The 20970-nt window shown below is 41.0% G+C and overlaps 1 protein-coding gene across 1 annotated transcript in view; it reads right to left on the bottom strand.

The window, feature by feature from the left end:
* The window catches only part of DAP (death associated protein), a 50123-nt gene extending 33123 nt beyond the window's left edge, over positions 1-17000 (bottom strand). The window contains exons 1-2 of the mRNA XM_063162780.1: positions 16858-17000; positions 10486-10582 (exon numbers count right to left, since the gene is read on the bottom strand). Coding sequence (XP_063018850.1) covers positions 10486-10582; positions 16858-16912 — 152 coding nt within the window. The 5' untranslated portion in view covers positions 16913-17000. The remainder of the gene's footprint in view (positions 1-10485; positions 10583-16857) is intronic.
* Between the last annotated feature and the right edge of the window lie 3970 nt (positions 17001-20970).

The following is a 20970-nucleotide window of genomic DNA, read 5'->3' as shown; positions in this document are numbered from 1 at the left end:
CCAAAAATCTTCTAGCCTACTGGGTATGCAGAGATTTCCAAAAACACCAGTAAGACCTCTCCCTAAACTGAGTTAGCATGGGATAAAGCAGAGAGAAATGGCAATAGTCAAATACAGAAATGACACATAAATGGCCTTAAAACATATGACTATTACCATCTAGTTCTGTTAGAACTTCACAGCTCCTAAACAGCAGATTTATTTATTTCTCAGTCTGACACATAAAATTTTAATATAAGAGCCAAGTCCTGATCATCAGACCAGCTAATCTGCTAGCTCTGCATAGGAGGATGAAAAGTATACAGGTCTCTCAACATTAAAACTCTTCTCAGGAGTTAAAAAAAAAAAGGTGATTTAGGAAAATACAACAGGATGACAATAACTGGTGATCACTAACTAATAAAGAAATCACTTAAAGAGTCAGACACAACACAAAATAAGAATTTGAACTAGGAAACAAGGTGTTATGAAGAGAGATCTTCAAAGGAACTGCAGAAGGAATAGATAATACATTATCAGCAGGAATTCAAATTTTCGCTAATAGCAATTGTTCCTAAGATATGAGGGAAAAATGTAATATTAAACTTCGAAGCCATACAGAGGTAATCCAAACCATCCCAATACAGGGAAGGAACCAAACCAACCAATGTCATCAACCAGAAAGCCTATGCTTGGAGAAAACAGCAGAATACAAAGCTCCACTCCTCTGAAGCTTTTTTTTGTTCTGGACTTTTTTCCCTATTGTAAACTGGAAGGAGAATAAAATCTTTCAAACACACCAGCAGAAACAGAATCGTGTAACCTCTGAAAACAGGAAATTAATTCACCAGCAGTTTTCAAAGCAAAAAATAAGAAGGCTAAATTTCATTTAGTCACGAGCCTTCTAAATAGCCTTATGTGGAAGAATTTGTGGTAATGCTATTAGTGTCACTGTTGATATAAAACAGCATACACATGGCTAAATACACTTTTCCTCTAGAATCACTGGGTAGCATGATACCAGAAATAAAGGAAGAATTACAGAAGTGAAAAATACTCAGTTCAACTTAGAATTTCATTCCATCACCTCCCATACAAAAGCAACATTTTAACAAGCAAGCCAAATGGGGCTGTCACTTAACTGATTGATTAATTCCTTAGTGCTCCACAAAACAATTTTACATTACAAGCAAAAGAAATTTGCTTTTTAGCAACAATAACATGTTGCACATGAGCACATATGTTAATAAGCTGCATGGAAAAATAAAATATTCAAACACAAATAAAAATCTAGCAATTTTTAACTAGCAACCACTAAACAGTAAACACAGTTTACAACTGCATGTTCTAAACACTCATATGAGGTTGCAGTCTCAGGAAAGTGATCATCAGCACTGGAATGCAGTCAAGCTTATTAGCAACATCCAAGGTGTACAAGGATGGACACAGTGAGTAATGAGATTTTGGTTACTGAATTATTTTGCACATTTTTGGTAGTTTAAATACTCTCATAAGAGACACTTCAACTTAAACTGTTCTAGCAAAAAGTCAAGCCTAGCTCTTCCACTGTAACACCCAGAGCTCTGCACTGATTTATTTATTTAAAGTAAAAAAGAAGGCTTTAGAATAGGGTTTGGAAAGCAATGGGCAAACACTCAGCACTCAAAAGTACCTGGATCTCAAGGACTGTTTGATTCAGTACTGCAGTGTGAGGTGCTAGATGAAGCTAGACATAACTGAGAGCTAGCCTAGTATTTTATTATAGCTATAACAAGCTGGGGGAAAAAAAGAAGAAGAAAACAGTTAAATTTCAAGATTATTAGGGAAAAGAACTAACCACTTTGGTTGTACCCAGCAGCAACAAAGCCAGCTGCCCTGTGAATACAGTACCAGCTCCAGGCACTACATATATTCTAAGGAGTAAGTCCCAGAGAAACTGAAACTTTCCAGAACTAAGATTTGTGTGAATGTTGCTAAAGTATTTTTACTAACTGCCATCTATTTAACATGATGTCTGTGACCAAGATGTGGTGATTAAAATGTTACAGTAATATCACTGCAAGCCTACTGCAGTGAACACTCCCCCAGCAAGCAACGACAAGCAGCCACAGCAGACTAAATAAAACTCTAATGATGACAATGTAACAAATGTTTTCAGTGTTGTTCTTATCTATCTCCCATGTATCTCTCGCTTCTTGTACCAGTGTTCTGGGAGCAGCTGGGAGTGAAATAAATTCCCTCCTGTTTGGAACAGTGACAGTTAAGAAACGATAATTCAAAGTTTATTTTAATATTAAACTACTTCAAAGTTTGGTGCCTGATGCAGCTGAGGCAGAAGAAACTTAAAGGAGAGAAAGGTGCTACTGGAAAAAGACCCCCCTCCTTGGCACACAGTGACAATCGCACGCACCTCCTACTCATTTTCAGCTCTTAGTGACTTCACTTCAAACACAGGACTGTGATGCTAAATAAATGAGTAGCATCTGGTCCTCTGCAAGCTTTTGCTAGGAGAAATTAATACCTTTAGCTTTAGAAATACTCTTAGTGTTGTTGAACACTTAAATAATAGAGATTTGGGCTCAGTTAGCATAGTGAAATGGATTTGACTGTACTTCTGGGTTTGAAATTTTTTGTGCTTTATAATACCTGTGCTTTTAGACAGACTGGCATAGTCACCTTCATCCCATGCATTCCAATACTTCAGAAAGATATCAAGAGAAAAGAACTAGAAAATACCACACAAGCTATTAGTTCAAGATCATTGACTTTTCTGTAGTGACATGGAATGCTGTGCTAACTAAGCTGTGCCACAGTAAAGACAGTGCTTCTCATCCATTTTCTTCTCATATATGACTAAGCTGTTCTCACCTTTCTCATCACACAGAATACAAATTAAAGACTTTCATTCTTTCAAAATCTTTTTTCTTACACCAGCTTGGCTGACAATTCAACTCAGCTTTCCAGATAATTTCATAAGGCAGCATATGTTTTTTCAGGACAGAACCTGGCTCTCGCTGAGCTGGATGGCGTTATCTTCTATTCACTTTGAGGGGGAGAAATATCAGATCTTTTTTAGTTCTTTCACACATGCACACAGTACTTTAGGAATGTGAAAAGAACTATCCATATAATGTCATAACTGGCACTTATACTGATGGATTTATCAACTTACCGCTTCAATCATCAAGAAATACTGGAAGCATAAAACAGTCTTTCAGAAGGCTCTCATCTTCCTGTATGAGAATGCTTCATTCATAATCTTGCTTAGCTTTTTCCCCATTTCCTACATTCACAGATATTTTCAGTTCTTAAATGGAGATATTCACAGCCTATTTTCTTGCTTTACAGTAGCTCTGCATTTAAAAAATCAGTATTACACATTCTATTCTCTGTACATACACTTAAGTCTGTTACTGCAAAGGCGTTTGATAGAGGTGAACAGAGGTCATAGCAATTACTCTGCTACTTCTCAAAGTAACTGGTCATCTGCAGAAGGTATTGTCCTGAAAAATCACATGAACACAGCTAATATTGTTTTCAGGTTTTATAACTAATCAAATTATGTATGTATAAACTTTAGCAGACTTGAGCATCTGCAAATCATAAAAACCCTAGGCAAAAGATTGAGACACAAAGATGAATAATAAAGTAGAAAAATGCATTGAAGGCAATGCCACTTATGTAAAGGAGAATGGTATAACACTATTAAGAAGCTATTCCCTTAACTGTGAAGTAAATTTAAGTCCAAAATAATAAAGATAAGAATGGGGAAGGGATTAAAAAAAACCCCAAGCACTAAGCACTGTATTTTTTTTTGGAAATAAAGATATTTTGGAAGCTATCTCCCTAACTCTGCTATGTTGCTTAATAATGCTTATTATTATGCTTAATAATATTACAAAATTATAGTTGCAGTTCTTTGACAGCATTTTTCCAGCAGAACCTTCTTTTAACCTTTGGAATATTGAGCCAAGTAAAGAAAGAGTTAGTCACACAAAGCTCTAATATGACCATGGGGTAACACCCAGCGTTTGCTGCAATTCCCAGAAACCACAAGTATTCACAGCCAGGCTGCTTTTCCATTGCATCTCCACCAGACATTTCATTTTCAAGGCCAGTTGCCTCCAAAGCTCCATATCTGAGTAACAAGAGTTCAAAAGCCAAAGACAGGAATAAAAACCTCTCAGTCATACCCATTATATCCATATGTTTAATCAAATTTCATTTTTTATGTGGTCAAATGTAAAATGACAATACAATCTATGAACATAACCTCTTTTGTGCAACCATATCAGCTCATGGAGGTAACATAATCAGGCCACAAAGATGGGAAAAAAGAGATGGTTAGAAATATGGTGGAAGAAATTTGAATTTTGTCCAAGAAGAGGATGACAGATGCTTTTACAGAGTACTAGTTCACTCCTTCAAGGCTGCCTCCACTGACACAGTAGCCCAAGGGACCTTTGAAGCAAAAGGGGACTCAGTCAGTCCTCTACCCACCAAAGTTGCACATTTCCTCTCCAGAAACTTACGCAGAAGGTGTAGCACTCTGTCTGTCCTGACCTGTGTCTTTCTTTTAACCTTAAATATTCACCACACTGAGTCAACGCCTGCTTACATTTCCATAACTTTGGTTTTACAGATACATGAACATAGGTAACGAGGTCTTTTTCAGCTTTACGTCAGTGCACTTCATGGGAGGAACACCAATGGGTTATTCACTCCGAGTATTTATGGAAGTTCATTGCTACCTGCTCACATTTATATGGGTTTGCTTTCCATGTTTAACAAGCTGAAAAGTTTTGGGAGGGATTTTGTTTGTTTACACATAACTATACAATATTTCCCTCTGTCAAACACCTGTTGACTCTACAACAAACTACATCAGAACCACCTGGACTAGGACATCTTCATACATGATGGAAACTACCTCCTAAAGGATGTGCATGCAAGTGGACTGAACACTACACATCATTTCCCAGGTCGCAGCTGTCCTGAACAGCAGTTATTCCCAAGCTAAAGGGTCAGAACTTTGACTCTACACTTTCTACCCCAGCTAAAACAACCAGAACAATAAAGTACAAAGAACAGAAACAGTTCCAAACACTTCCATATTCAGGAAGTAAACAGACATACAGACCTTCTCTAATGGCTTAATTATAAAGCCAATTTATATTTTTTTAATTCTGTCAGAAGTTTGGTCAACATAGGTCACGATAAGGCAAAAACTAAGAATATTTTAATGACAGGAGAATCTTCAGTGGCAAATAAAAAAACAGAAATGCCTGAGACTTATTTCTTGTCAGTTGCAGCAGAGCAAAGTGAGGAAAAGGAAAAACAAATTTGCTCTTGAATGAAAGTATATACCCACACCCAAGTTTTTGAGATTTTCACTGCACTTCCGAAAGAAAAAACCAGTTTTAGCTCAACTTGCATATTCAGACTTAACAAGTAACACTGAAGGATAACAGGTGCCTTTGACAACTCCTCTCTCACCATGTAACTAAGTTTTGAGAGTACTCTTTGACATACAAACACCCATATGCTTCATTAGCATAATTTTGCTTTTGAGTCAACATTCTAAATTACTCTCTTGGCTTTTTTCCTTTCACCCGATGGATGAAAGGCAAATATCCACAACCTAAAAGTCAGGCATAATGTTGGGTTCACAATCTCCAGGTAGGCTTAAGATACAAAACACATACAATTTAAACATATATAGAGAAACTACACTACTGCATTTATCTTGAGTAATTAAATCATGGTAATTACCCACTTTATTTCACAAACACAACAAAAGAGAAGGCAAGAGTCTTTAAGACATAAAAGCCTTTGCAGTTTACCCTGTTTGTTAAAAACAAGCCAGATACTTTAAATATTTTTTTAAATCCAGATCCTGATAGATAATTACAGTTTCTTTTTCTTGAGATCCCAGAGTGACAATTAAAGAATCTCTTGTGCAAAACTGAACATGCAGCTCTCAATTCAAATTATCTGTCTTTCAGGAGTATTTATTATGTCTAGAGTCAGCTGCTGGCACAGGAATGCACATGATACTGCAAAACTCAGTAAAACAGGCATTAACGGGATTTTAATAAAGACTAGGACTGTGAGTAGCCTATTTATTCCAGATAATTTCTATGATAACATACAGTCCTGAAAAATGATGGTTTTGATTCATATCCATACTTCTATTTATATGGTTCACCCTCCTCTAGCATCACAAAAAAAGCTTCCAGCAGCAATCAGTATGACTGTCAATCAATAAAAACTGCAACCATATCCAAAAAACCAAACCAACACAAGTGTTAAGAAATTATACCCAGGGTTATATAACCCTGAGAAAAATCAGTAATTCATCAGTATAGAAGTTCAGCCAGACAGCATCCTAGCTCTAAACAAGTTGATCAAAATAATTCATCTTGAAAAGAATATGGGCCAAGGATCCTACCACACAGCACAGTTTGACATGGACACCCTGACCACGGGGGTGCCACTGGCTTTGATGCCACACATACCTTTAGTTCACCTAAATCAAACTGTGCAACTTTCTTCCATTGAGCCTTCTCCACCATATAATCATATCCAGACATTCCTTTTTTAAGTAAAACTGTATTTATACTAAAGACATGAAATTATTTCTGCTACAACTCAAGGCTGAGATTGGCCCTGCAGGAAAAGTTTAAATTTGTGCAAAACGGTCTTTATCACATATTGTTTTAAGGGATTGCAAATCACCACCCTGACAAGTCTCCCTACAATTTCATGAAATGGGAGGTTGCCATAACAATTTTATTTTATTTTGGGAAACAGAATTGAGTAAAATACTTTGCAGAGTAAATTACAGTAACTGACTTCAAGTAGCTAAACAACTGAGAAAAAGAAACATCAAAGACCTACCTGGTGAATGTTAAAGTCACCTTTATCACAGCACAGTTAGCTATGTCAGGGGTGTTTACCTATGTCTGCTTCGTTTACATTAAGACTAGAAACACTGATCCAATTCTTTTCCTGCAAGCTGCAAAAACAATGCCAGCTGTCTCCAAAACCACAAATAGTTCTATGAACTGAAGCCTTCTTGCTCAGCAACCGCTCAGATCTGTGCCATTATGGGGAGGTCATGTGCTCTCAGAGTTCCCAGAGAACTCTGAATTCTTCTGCTTCCATTTACTGCCAGTTCCACTAATCTGTCTTCAGATATGTTTACAATGGGATTGAAATAATGACTCATCCTAGCCTCCCTCTTCACACATAAATTACTCTTCTCTGTTTTCTTATTTTCTCACCCCATTGTCAGCTGCCCATATCAGCAGACAGAAATTTCCTGAAGGGCTGTTTGCTTCTTTTGACGTCAGATGCAATGGGAGTAGAGATTGCATCATATCAACAATACTGCCTTAAAATGGCAAAGACTAAAACCACGGCTAGTACAAAGTTAAAAACACGGATGTTTCCACACTTGCCTAACAAAGGGACATAAAATACCAGCTAACTAAGCCACAAAAGTACATATATATTGGTGCTGGAGAGCAATGCTCACTTCACCCCTCCTAACAAATCCATGTCCTGATAAACCACCCCTCATGCACAATCAGGAATCCAAGAGTTTTCAAACAGCACCATGAATCATCTGGAGCAGACACAAACTCTGGGGGACTGCACCTTCCAGCACAAAAGCAGCCGATGTACTGCAAACCTAATTTAATTCTGACTAGCTTATTCTGTCTACGGCTAAATACCTTCTTGCTCACATAGACTGTACTGCCACCAGAGCTGTGCAAGTATTCCCAAAGGAGCCTACAACAGACACATTAAATCCTTTCCCTTACATACACAAAAAGCCATCAGTTCTACCAGGAAAACAACTTCTCTTGACTTGTAAACAAACTTATAATTTACATTAATTCCCACCTAACTATGCTTACGTCCTCCTGCTGCTTTCTTTCTCAAGAGGATCAGATCAAAGAAATAAAATAGTTCAACTCAATGCTTTCAGTCTGATACACAGACTCAGAATAACTATATGTACAAGTCCCTAATACGAACCAATAATGTATCCTCCAAATGAAAACCAAAGCAAAGGGCACACTCGAAGTGCATGTTTTGACAATCAGGTCATGATTGTCAAAACATGACGAAGGAATGGATTCTGATGTACCACAGCTAGTTAATAAAATAGCTCTAGAAGTCTTTAAACTTTCTTCTCTGTCTTAAAAGCATTACCTTTGCTCACAGTATTAAAATACAGTTTATTTTTGTTAGCATCTACAGATCAAGAGTTCACCTCTTGCCCAATCATTCCAACCTAGCTGTCTAGGCTTTGTTTCACACTGGGGACTGGTCTCAGGTCACCTCACCTAGACTCCCTGAGGTGATGCTAAACTGACACACACATTTCAAGGAGACACCTAACACATGCCAGCTGGGATTGGTCCTTCAGTCCAGATGACCAAACTAATTTATCTCTAAAACACACACAGTGTGAACATGAAGTCCTCAGCACCCACTGCATACCTCTATCGATGTGCTTCTACTGTGTCACAGCACCTGCTACAGCAGACACAGCCACAAAAATCAAGGTTAAATTTTAACTTTTCCCTGCACCATTTGAGTGAAACAGGGAAAACATAATCTTGTTTGAAGAAGGGAATAAAGCAGGTGCTGTGTTTTAAGAGAGGCTTAGATCTGTGAACAGGCACAAGTAGTCTTGTCATTTGGATCCTAATGAGGCTCCTTGCCACGAGGCTGGCGTGCCAGTGAAAGATAAGCAGATGTACAACACTGAGCAGGGTCTGGCTGAGGTGGTAGATTCTTGCCACAGCAGCCCTCCCAGTGCCCTGCTTGGCACTGGTAGCTAGGAACACCACATGACATAAAACACACCAGCTTTCCCTACTGCCGAGCAGCACTTCCACAGAACCTAAGCTGCTTCTCCAACGTTATCCTCTCACCCTCAGGCAGTGGGTACACAAGATCTTGGGGGGGACACAGCCAGGACAGTGACCCCAACTGACCAAGGGAATATTCCAGACCACCCACTCAGCAATACAAACTAGGAGAAAGGAGGAGGAGGAGGAGGAGGAGGAGGAGGAGGAGGCAGGGAGAATTCATTACTATGACATTTGTCTTCCAGAGCAATCCCCAACACATACTGAAGCCCTACTTCCCAGGAAGTGATGGACATCATCTGTGGATGGGACATAGTGGATACACATTTTATTTTCCTTTGCTCCCATGCATGGCCTTCGCTTTTCCTTTATTAAACTGCTCTTATCTTGACAGATGTGCTTTTTCATCTTACTTTCTCCCTCCTTGTCCTGCCGAGCAGGGGAATAATAGGGCAGCTTGGTGGACACTGGCTGCCCAGTCAAGGTCAACACACCTCAAATAAAATGAAGTATTCCCCACACAAAGTTTAAATTGACCCCAAGATAAAATTTCTTACTTTAGACAAAACTTGACTGCAATACAGACACTTTCAACTGATGTGTCATAGTGCAGAATTACAAGATGACCAACTTGGCTGATGAAGAAAGGACACAAATTTTAATTCTCCTGACTGGTACTTGAATTTATTAATTAAAATTACTTTTCCCTTCTCAAAAAGGTGTTTCCTATTCAAGTAAATGAACACATTTGGGTTTATTTCTAGACATTTTCACAATGCTTATTTATTACCACTATTTTACGTGTAAAATAAATATCATCTAAGTCAGTCTACTTACCAAAACACAGGAATGGTTCTCTAGTTTGTTTTTTTAACTTGAGCAAATAGCAAGGACAAACCCATGCCCTAAGTTAGTAGATAAACATTTCAGGTAAATATAGTCTTGGCTGGAAAGAAAAACAGCTAGCTGAGGAAAGCAGCACAAAACCAGGTGGCTTTTGTAAGAACAGAAAAACAGCGATAGTCCATCGAACCTCCCTGCTTTCATTTCTAAACAGCAGTAATCCCACAAATCTAGTTAAAACTGCTAAGCAACTGCAGTCTTAGTATCCTCCACCACTAAAACTGATAGATTCCCATCTAAAAATAAAAGCAGATAATATTAGTACCACATATTTTTACTTGTCTATTCAAAAGCACCATACCATCAAAGACCTCACAGACAGAATTAGGGGCCAAGGGGTAAAAGGAAACACCCCGCACACCAAAAGATCACCTCATATACGGACTGCCAGCCTGATACCTGTGTTCAAGTATGCCCAGCCTCTATGCTTCTGCACAGTCTGAACTGAAACATCTTAGGAAAGCTGAGGTTTTACTTCTATTGTACTTTTTTTCTCCAGCCTTGTCTCACATGACAGGATCATTTAAAGAAGGCTCAGCAATATGAAAATTCCCAAATTCCCCAATTGCCTTGAAGGAGTGTCCAACTTGCTACTGCTTTATGATACAAAAACAACTGCATCCTTGGTCTGCTAGTCACAAGGAAAACAAACTGGAGATAAGGTTCAAGGTCATGGAAATTCACTGTACCACATGCACCAAATCAAAGTGCTCACCTGCTGGTTTCCCAGTCTTGGTCATCCTTATCTTTTTCTTCTTTGGCATCTGAATTGTGTGGGTGTTTCTGCACAATCCGCATCCCACCGGCTTTCACTGGAATGAAAATTAAATAGATAACAACAAACCTCAGTCAAATCAATGCTAAGTGAAGAATGTAAGGAATTCCTTACACTCTGCTTCCCTCCTGATACTTTTCATAGCAATTTAACAGTAACCACAGTTTGAAAAAGAGGCACAAAGGGTTAAAAAGTGGCAGGCCTAAAGAACAGCTCCTTCAGGACCACATCTGCCATTCTCCTTCACATGACGCCATCTTTGCTTATTCTGAGAACCTGTAGCTCATTTTACCGCCTGCTTCCAATGACATTTTAGAAAACTCAATTCTGTTTTAATTCCTCCTTCACCCCACACCAACTCGCAGCAGTCAGAAGAAACTGAGGCAATGACTTGCATAATACTACACAAAAGGCCACAAACCAAAGAAACTGACTTGCCATTTCATGTTAAAAGCTACATCTATAATAATGGTATTTATACAAAGAAGTACTTCACAAATGGTGTAATAAAAAGCAAAATTTAGGAGAACCGTTAACTTGGATTTAGAAGAGAATTTTTTGGTTTGTAAAACATATGAGCATTTACAACATTTCAAATCCTTGCATCATTTAAGTTTTAGAAGTGATGCAAACATGAAAGCAGCCCTTTGAAACACAAAACAAGAAGTGAAAGCAGATCCACTTATGCGCATCACTTATCCACTCCAAAGTGCAATCTAAAACAGGAAGCAAGCCAGGCTTAGCACTGCAGCTACTAAGCAGAGCAACAGACAGGCTGCTCTCGATCTGCTTTCTGGTTCAATAGTGTACTTGTCTTTTTCTTCAACAATTGCTACACATGCTTACAGGACAGCACAGGATAAGATGATGCATCTCATTAGCTAATTGGATAGGTTACACTACCATCAGCAACCACATCAGGAAACCACTATAGTGGTCAGAAGTCAATAAAACCACGCAGAGACGCACTGGTTTGTGTCTCACAGTGCCTGACACAGCGTCTGTGGTGAGCCTCGGCAGAGGCGTCACAGCTGGAGCGAGCAGGACGCCAGAGCAGCACTCGGAGAAGCTGAAGCTGGCAGGGACAGGGCGGCTGTGCTTCTGACAGCCCTCCTGTGTCCTGCCACAGAGGGAGCAGGGCACTCGCAGCTGCTCAGTGCTACCCCAGAAACCTAGACACAGGTCTAATTCCCAATTCTTAACCAGGACAGCAATGGAAAGGCCACTGCTGTGCATAAATTTTACAGCCTGGGTGAAGGAAAGCAGGAAAGAGAAAGTGACCTGCACCAGGAGAAAGCGAAAGCTTTGGCCCTGTCTTTTAAAAACAATTTTACGTTCTGAGTGATATTTGATTGACAAACTTCTAATTCAATAAAGGTCATTAACTAAAGACAGGCAATCAACAGACAAACTCAAAGAAATATCTTTTAAAACCTGTCAAAACTGTGGCCTCCTATCATGCACTAAAAAAACCCCAAACCCAAATCATTTGTGTTCCCTCTTCAGTGTAAAACTTAAATCGGTAAGAAATGTTTCACATGGGACAAAGAAAGAAAGACTACATTTCTTTGCAGAAAACTACATTTCTTTGTTGCCTGAAGTGAAGCAAAAATTAAAATTCCAATTAATTTGTCTTGATTCAAGCTCCTTAGAAATTTAAATTTGTTTGCAAAAGCAAACACTGAGTTTTGTCAAGTGCAGACTTCTTTTAACATCTCAGTTAATCACAGTACTGCCATGCTTTATTTACATTTATTTATAAATTATTGATTTATTTTAATTAATTTCTAAATTTAACATCATTGGACAGTCAGGACCTTTTACTTATTTGTTTCAAATGACTCTTCATGGAAGACACTGTCTCCACAGCAACATCTGCCAGGGTTACAAACAACAGTTCTGAGCAATACACACACTTCCATGTCCTTCAACATCTAACAGAAAACTAGAGAAAATGATACCTGAAGATTTGGTGCTAATTTAGATCTAAAATGTCTCTCCTCTCACATTGTATATCATCAGGCCACCAGCCACTCCTTTTCTCTTTATCTGTCACTGGAAAAAATACACAGCTAACACATTCAGATTTGCCTGTATTAAAAAGCAGGGATTAAAAAGCAAATAACCAGACAACTAAAAAGGCGTAAGAGTGACTAATGCAGTAACTTAGAATTTTAAATGTGATTTTTTTGAACTAGTATCGTCAGGCATAGTACATACAGCTTAGAGTACTTTGGTGCATAATCAAATTATATTTAGCAATCCAAGGTTACTGTGCAGACACAACCAGCAAACAGCTGCAATAATCATGTGTATTTGTGAGACCAGAAGTGAAATAAATAGACAGCATTCTGTACATATTTGCCACCCATGACACAGCATGCTCATACCCAACCCAGTTTTAGGAGATTTAGCTTAAGATGATAAATACTCTTGCAGCATAACTCACCTTCCTTTTCAAAAGGTATCAGCTAAGCTACATTACCTCAGGGTGTGACAAGAGAAGAACTGATTACATCCACGAAGCTAATGAAAAACACACTCAACACCTGGAGATTTTTTTCTCAGGAATTATGAAGAATCAGCTACTTCCTACTTGCCTAGCATTTACTACATAATTCGACAGATGCTTACCATGGTGATTTTGTCACTTAAAAATTATCCTTAAAAGAGCTCAGATTTCCTTATCCTGCAAACAAAGGATTTAAATAACTGATAAACCACCTTCCAGAACACTGTCAGACAGCAGTGTCCAGAAGTGGATGGTGTCAACGACCCTGTGCTGGGATTAGGAAGAAAACAGCTCCTAAGCTGAAGAGCAAGTGCAGAGCTCAGGCGCTAAGGCAGGAGAGGACAGGAAATGGCTCCCTGGAGTGGTGACAGCCAAGTGGCCCTAAGCCTTTACTAAAGTGTGAAATAAAGAAGGGATCATTTGCCAGCACACTCAGAAGAGCAACAAGTCTATCTGCTTCACTACTGAATACAAGTTTTGGATTTTAATTATCACACATCATGTTTCCCCCCCTTGAGAGGTAGACAGGACTACCTTGTCAGTCCTGTGAATGCCAGCCTGTGTTCCTCATAAGGGAATGGCTACTCCTTCTGGAAATGTATTAAGTAACTGTGTTAATCAATTACCACTCAAGCTGATCTGCAGTCAGGAAGCATGCTGCTTTTTCCTCCCTGCCCCCACTGCTGGACTGCTCTCTGTTTCTGAGACTGAATTCTGAAATAAACCCCAGTGAGTTGGAGCAAGTACCGAGAGCCTAGAGAAGCACCACAGGTCAGGGACAGGGCTGGCCCCATCTGGCTCAGAGTGCAGACCATAGCAGCTTTCCTATTCCTTGAGTGTGTATTCCATATTAACATAAAACTTTATTTCTTATGTAGTGTGTAGTAACAGATTCCATTACGATGATAAGATGTATGAAAAGGGAAACACAAAATATGCCGTTGTACATTATATTAAGGGAGCATACACTAGTGTTCAACAAAGTAAGGAGTTATTATGCCTTCATTTCACAGAAATCTCAACTCAGAGCTGTTTTTTTTCAATGTACAAAAAAAGCATATAACTATTTTCACAAATCTATCATAAAACTTCATAAATGCACTATTAACACCATCACCTTCCTTTAACCCTCCACAGCATGTACCAGATGAACAGCTAAAGCATAATTACACAGATCTCTTCAGAGGAACTGTACAAACCTACTCAGCAATGTATTATGGGCACACTTGAGCTCAATGACAGGCGGATATTTAATAAAGATTAAGTTAGGGCCCTCTTAAATTTCAGAGGGGAGGTCAAAGTCACTTCCTGCACTGAGGTCTTGAGGTTTCTTTCCATTTCATTACCCTTTGTCTTTTCAAGAGCCTTTTCTTTTCCCCCTATGTGAAAGATCAATGCAGAGGAATGCAATGCAGTCAGTAAGCAAGGGCCAACGGTGCACTTGAAACACAACAGATTTGTCAATTTTGCTTTTAATTTGATGACCCAAATCCTTCTAAACTTACATGTCCAACATACTCAGTAGGGTAAGACACATCTGTAATTACAGGTAGAGCTCTTTATAGAACTGTATGCAGCAAAACCTGGGCTTTTAAGCCATTTATCAAAAGAGATCACACCTTTTCTTTGAAAGAAATTTGCCTTGTTATTTATGAGTAAAATTCCACCTGTATTAACTTTTTAAAAGAATTTCTTACTTTCATTTTATTAAAACTTGTTTGCAGACTGATCTATTGCATTATTCTAATATTCAGGGATCTAAATAAGGTTTTATTCCTCTATGTCAAGCTATCTTCAACTACTAGAGTAAATATATACTCTTGCTAGTCATAACACTTCTTGTGGGTTTTCCAAGTCGTAAATGACCAAAGGGCCAAACAGTTTAGAAAAATCTTCTTAACAAAGTGACCTGGAGATATGGTAAAGCATTAGGGGGTTTTTTGCCTCAAAGACAGGCTGAGTGATTACCCTTCTTCCAAAGATAAATTTTGTGTGCATGTTCACAAAGATAGAAAAAAAACCAAAACAGGTATGCCTTAAATGGCACATAGGTGAAGGTGCTCTTCAATTCATGTGTGGGCCCATGTTTTAAAAAGTCAAAAGCTCAAACTGAAACATTCTGACGGCAAAGGAAACCTGTACTGTACTCCAGCTGAGGTTTTACATTGTGCATTGCTAGTTTCTCATGTGGCCTAGAGAGACTCACTTCAGGTCTTTAAAATTTTTTTGCCAGTTTCAAAAGACAGGTTTTGAAGCAAAACCTTCAAACATGGAACAACACCAGAAAATACAGTTGCAAAGCATATTTGTTTCATCAATGTTGTAGCTGGAAGACAGAGCTAAACCAATGTAAGATCTTAATGATCCCTGCACTCTGAAGCTGACATATACCTCAAGACAAGCCAGCTCCAGGAGCTAGGGCAACAAAAGCTGTCAGCACTGGAAAATGATGCTTTGGTTTGCTCCCTGAAGCAGCTCAGCAAGAAGCCAGGTAAGAGCTAATGCCATGACAAGGGAGGCTGCAGGACTGGAATGACTGCTCAGCCAAGAGACTGACTTACCTGCACTGCTGAACTGTACCTGCCATGCAAAAAGCCATTATTTCTCACTTCTATTTTGAGGAATTTCAGGTCCTCATTATAAAGAGCACAGAATTCAATTATGGTTCAACAGCTGTTTACAAATTTAGCTTTAAATCTCACTAACTGATTTGAATGTAAAACTAGCGACCTTGGGATTTTTTACTGAAATACTTAAAATAAAAAGCTCACCAACTACTCCACAGGGAAACATTAGATGACATATGTAAAGCTGCTGATGCAGGGACCAAAGTTCCCCTTTCTAAGAAAACTGTAAGAAGCAAAACTAACAGTACTTGACGGAACAGAACTTCGATATTGCAAGGAATTGAACCCCACTTGAGCATAGAGAGGTGCTACCGTCTATGGACCCTGGCAGGTCAGTTTCCCAATGGAGGTGACACACAGCTCCTGCCATGACTGTCCACTGGCATACAGCAGCAGGACGCCAGGCGATGGAGCTCCTTTGCTGGGCACTTTTCAAGCAGCTTTACCTGTTTCCTATCCTGCCAGGCTCCAGAATCGCAGCCAGGAGCACGCAGGATGCTCTGGCACTCACACCTTGATGCCCACAGGCAAAATGGATGCACAGAGCACTCCTGGTCTGCAGTGTCTGTTCACACTCAGCGTACACTCTGCTGGAACAGCCCCGCAAGCTGCCTGGGGCCGAGACCGCTCCGCTCCCCTCCACCAGCCCCAGGCGGGGTTCCGGAGGCCTCCGCCGCCTTTCGAGGGCGGGATGCCGGAGCAGACAACGCAGCCCGGCTGCCGGGTGGGAGCCTGGAGATGCCAAGCTGCGCACACCCGAGGAGGGTTTGGCCATAAGCGGAGCTCTCCTCGGGGCGAGGCAGGGCACGGAGCGTGGCCTGTCACCGGGAGAGGCTGCCGGAGGGCAGAGAGCGCCGCGGGCGCCCAGGGCTCAGGCGGGGATCCCAGCGCACCTCCCGCGCCCGGAGCGCAGTGGAGAGCGAGGAAACCCACCGGGGCTCGCACCCTCGGGGTCTCGGACCTACCGGAGCTCACACCCCCGGGCTCGCATCCCCGGCAGTGGCGGGACCCGCCCGAGGCCGCCCTCGCCCTCCTCAGCCCCGGCGCGCACAGGAGGGGACCTGGCGGGGAACCGGCGCCCGGCCCCGCCGGCCCGAGGCCGCCCCGGCCCCCCCGCCCCGTCCCCCGGCGTGGCAAGAGAAAGAGCGGAGAGACGGGAACCGGCGGCCGTACCAGCAGGAGGGTGTCCGGCCCGCGTCTCTGCTTTCTCTTTGGGAGGCGAAGACATTTTTACTGTGGCAGCTGCCCCGCTCCCGCACCGGCTACCCGCACCCCGACACGGCCCGGCGAACACGGCCCACGCCCGCCCTGTCAACGTGGCCGCCGGGGGGGCGGCGCCGCGCCGGGCGCCGGGCCCTGCCCCGGCCGGGCGGGCGGGGACGTGGCGCCTGCAACAGGCGGTGTCTGCCGTGCCGTGCCGTGCCGTGCCGTGCCGTGCCGTGCCGTGCCGTGCCGTGCCGTGCCGTGCCGTGCCGGCAGTGCACGCAGCTCCTACGGCCTGATCCGCCCTGCTGGTTTTATGTGCTGAGGGGAAACGGCGCGGGCAGTTAACGGCGTGGTTTTGAATCGTCTGCCCTTCTAATAGTACTTGTAATTAGTGACTAATTGGCAGTGCGCGCCTTGCGCTTGGTTGTGTTCTGCCAAACCGCGTTGTGCGAAGCGGCATAAAGAGATGTGCAGTTTTTGGCTGAGGTGGAGTTAATTTTCTTCGAGATTGCCGGTATGGACCATATTTTGGAATTGTGCTGGAGACCCTGTTAATAACTCGGAGCAATAAATGCCCACCTTGCCTTTGCTTCAGACCTTACTGCCTTGGTGTTTCAAATTACAGACCTGATTCACATAGTTTTAAACATTTTTCAAACACTTGAGTTAGCTTTTCCAAGTCATGTGGAAAGGCACAGAGCATAGTATCTGAATGAATTATATTTGCAGCAAGGTGTAAACCATGCAGGCCATTCTTATTTTCTTTTACAGTTTGAAATAAGAAAGCGAGTGCCCCAAAAGATGAGTGTATGATGTTTGAAAGTTGACCCTCCCTGCCTCCAAAGCGGTATAGAAATATTTCATCACACATTTGTTATAGGGAAATTAGTGTAATAATATTTTATTTATTTGCTATAATTTTATGTAACAATCATATTATCATTGCAAAAATACATGTGATGTGTAAATCAAAATACATTTTGGGTTTTTTTTTGCAACAGTCCAAAATATATTCACGTCATGGCATCCTTAACAGCTTGAATGAACACATGTAAAAATACTGTAACTAAGTTCTTACATTTTGCTGCTGGGTTATTTCAATTTCTTACACATGCAGCGTGTTAGAGTCTGAGATTGTATTTTCAGCTCTGTCACCTTCCGTGTAGCCTAACACAAATTACTCCAATTTCCTTTCTAGTCTCTGTCAAAGTCTATCCAGATTATAATTTTTTTCTGGAGTAGTATTATGAGATTTTAATGCTTTTTTGTCTACTGTCCTCTGAATTTGAATTCATTTTCACTTTTTCTTGGTTTTCCCAGGTTTATTTGCCTTGGATTTCCCTATGCTGATTACCAAAGTTGATAGAAATTTTTGCCATCACAGATTTAATCTAAGCCAGCTGTTATCGAAATGAGATTAAAGAAAAATCTGCTATATTAAATTGAAACATCTGCAAGTTAATGATTTTTCTCTAAGGAACAATTTAATAATTTCCTATTTAAGCACAAAGTTTTAGTACATGAAGGTGCACTGGGTGGAATTATTACATCAAAGATGTGCTTTGGCTGTTCTTGCTACAGTCAGCAACATTTCTTTATGTTACGAGAATTCATGTTGCCATTAACACAAGTATTTGTGTGAAGGCTTGCTGTGGCTTTGCAGCTAAACTACAACGTCCACCCTGAATATTTCTCAGAGACACAGGGCTGAAATTTCCTGAAAGCGCAGCTGTGGGTGAGGTTTGGAAGCTGGGATCTCAAGGCAAACCATAATAGTGCAGAAGGAGCAAGAACTGCAAGAGGGGAAGACAGATTGAAACAGAATGAAATGAGGGACAGGAGGACTTAGCCTTAGTGGACCAGGAGACAAGGTCAAAAAGTTGAGTAGGGGGTGCTGGAGGGGTAACATGAGAATTGTGAAGCAGGGTAAACACCATGGCAGAAGGAAATACATGTTTTCCTCAAACAATGAAGTAGGAGCTAGAGCTGGTTGAGTGAGATGAGGATGAGGACCCCAGGGAGCAGGGAAAGGGGACTGAAGGTAGGTCAGGCAGGAGCAAGCACGCAGAGCATCAGGCTTGTGGGAGGCAGAGGGGAGGATCTCTGCTGCTTTCCACGGTCTGGGGCTTCTCAGACCGACCTCTCTGTAGCTGTCAGTGCACATAATTACTGCTTTCCTCAAGAGACTGGGGACTGTGCCAATGCTAAGTTTCTATGCTTGCAGAAGAGTTATAGAGGTGTCAGTATGATACCATAGGATAGAATTTAATTTTCAGATATTGTTCTTAAATTGTTGCAAGAAAAGCAACAAGAGGACAAAAATCCAAAATTAAAACAAATGCATAAGTAAATAAATTGAGACTTGTAGAATCAAGCACCTAAATGAGGAGATGCCGTAAAGTTTTTAAGTGGTACTTCTGTTTTGTGAAACAGTGTGATGGTTTCTTTGGCAAATATAAGGCAACATGCATTTTTCCAGCTATGGTAGTGCCATAATATTAGTAACAATCACAGTATCAGAGAGTCATTAGGGATGGAAAAGACCCTGAAGATCATCAAGTCCGACCATCAACTTGGAAGTGTTCAAACGTGTGGATATGGCAATTGAGGACACGGTTTAATAGTTTGCCCTGAGCAGTCTGTTCCAGTCCTTTGCAACCCCTTCCATGAAGACACTTTTCCTAATATCCAGTGTAAACCCTCACCCTGGCAGAACTTGAGGCCATTTCCTCTCATCCTGTTAGTTGTTATCTGGGAGCAGAGACTGGCACACGCCTGGCTACAGCCTCCCTTCACAGGTACCTGTATAGAGCAGTAAGGTCTGCCTCCTTTTCCCCAGGCTAAACAATGTCCTGCTCAATTATGCCGACCTACAAGAAACAGAGAGGCATTCTTAGTGACTGGCAGTGAAATGCCAGGATTTTTCACTCACTTAGTCATTTCCAGCAGGCCGGTTGTTTGTACCAGCACGCACACATGGCAGCAACAGTGGGAAACTTTGTCGGAAAACAGGCAGAGTTTTTACAAAAAGCTGGCTGTGGAGTCGCTTCCTTTGCCAATTCAGCCACGCCTGGTGCTGACACACTTTCCCCAGAGACTGTAGCAAAGTCAAGTCTCTACTGGAAAATGAGTGAATGACAGCATTGCAGGGCACTGAAATGTAGCAGCACACTGAGGGAAGAGTAAATAAAACATGTTGTTTAGGATATTTCATGTTTTGACGTGTTTTGAAGACTGCTGGATGTTTTAGAGTATAAGTGTTTTTGTACAGGAATCCACCACTTACCTCTTCAGTTCATGGGTAAGAGCTGCTAATAGACATCTTAAATCCCTGTGACATTATCCAGCACAATCAAGAAAGAGAACCCTCCAGTTGCTACAAATTTTAACTAAAATAGAGAGCAGAAAGAAGCTATGTCTTTTGTGGTGATGGTGCAGGCAAAAAAAAAAATAAGCCAGCCAAAAATAGGAAAAAGTCCTTTACAAATTCCAAAGGCTAAGTTAAAAAAACAACCTGAAGAGAATAGTTAGGGAAGTTTGCAAAAGCATGTATGTAGCAGCTATTTTTAGTGGCAGTTGGGCATTCACAGCACTTTTGACAGTAATACCAGGTTCTTATTTTTTGTCCTATATAGCCTAAAGTATGTTCAGTAAGCAGTCTTTTTTAAACATAAACAGTCTGTTGAACTATGATTAGGACACCATTTTTTGTCAGTTTTGAAAATGCTCACCAGTACTAAACAGATGGCTGTAGTTTTGGTGCTTTTGCTTGGGCCCTGCAGCAGAATTTTGTGTTCTTTCTGAAAATACTGCAACGCATAGAAAAGCAATTTTTGGGTTCAAGTCAATGGGAAATTATAATAGTGCATCCTAGGGTCACTCAGCATTTAAAAGGCAGCTAACTGCTTTGCCACACGACTTCTGTTGTCATTTCCAGCACACATATGCACATACATGCTGTAAATCTGGGAAGTACAATAATCTGCTCTGTTTGGCTACAGGGTATGCAAAAATCTCTCAGTGAACAGGGTTTTGCCCAAGCTATAGACAGACATCAAGTCAATGAAAACTATCAGCTGA

This window comes from Melospiza melodia, chromosome 1 (assembly GCF_035770615.1).
Source record: "Melospiza melodia melodia isolate bMelMel2 chromosome 1, bMelMel2.pri, whole genome shotgun sequence".
Lineage (NCBI taxonomy): Eukaryota > Metazoa > Chordata > Aves > Passeriformes > Passerellidae > Melospiza > Melospiza melodia.
Note: the sequence above shows the minus strand (reverse complement) of the source record. Positions and strands in the feature narration are given on the sequence as shown.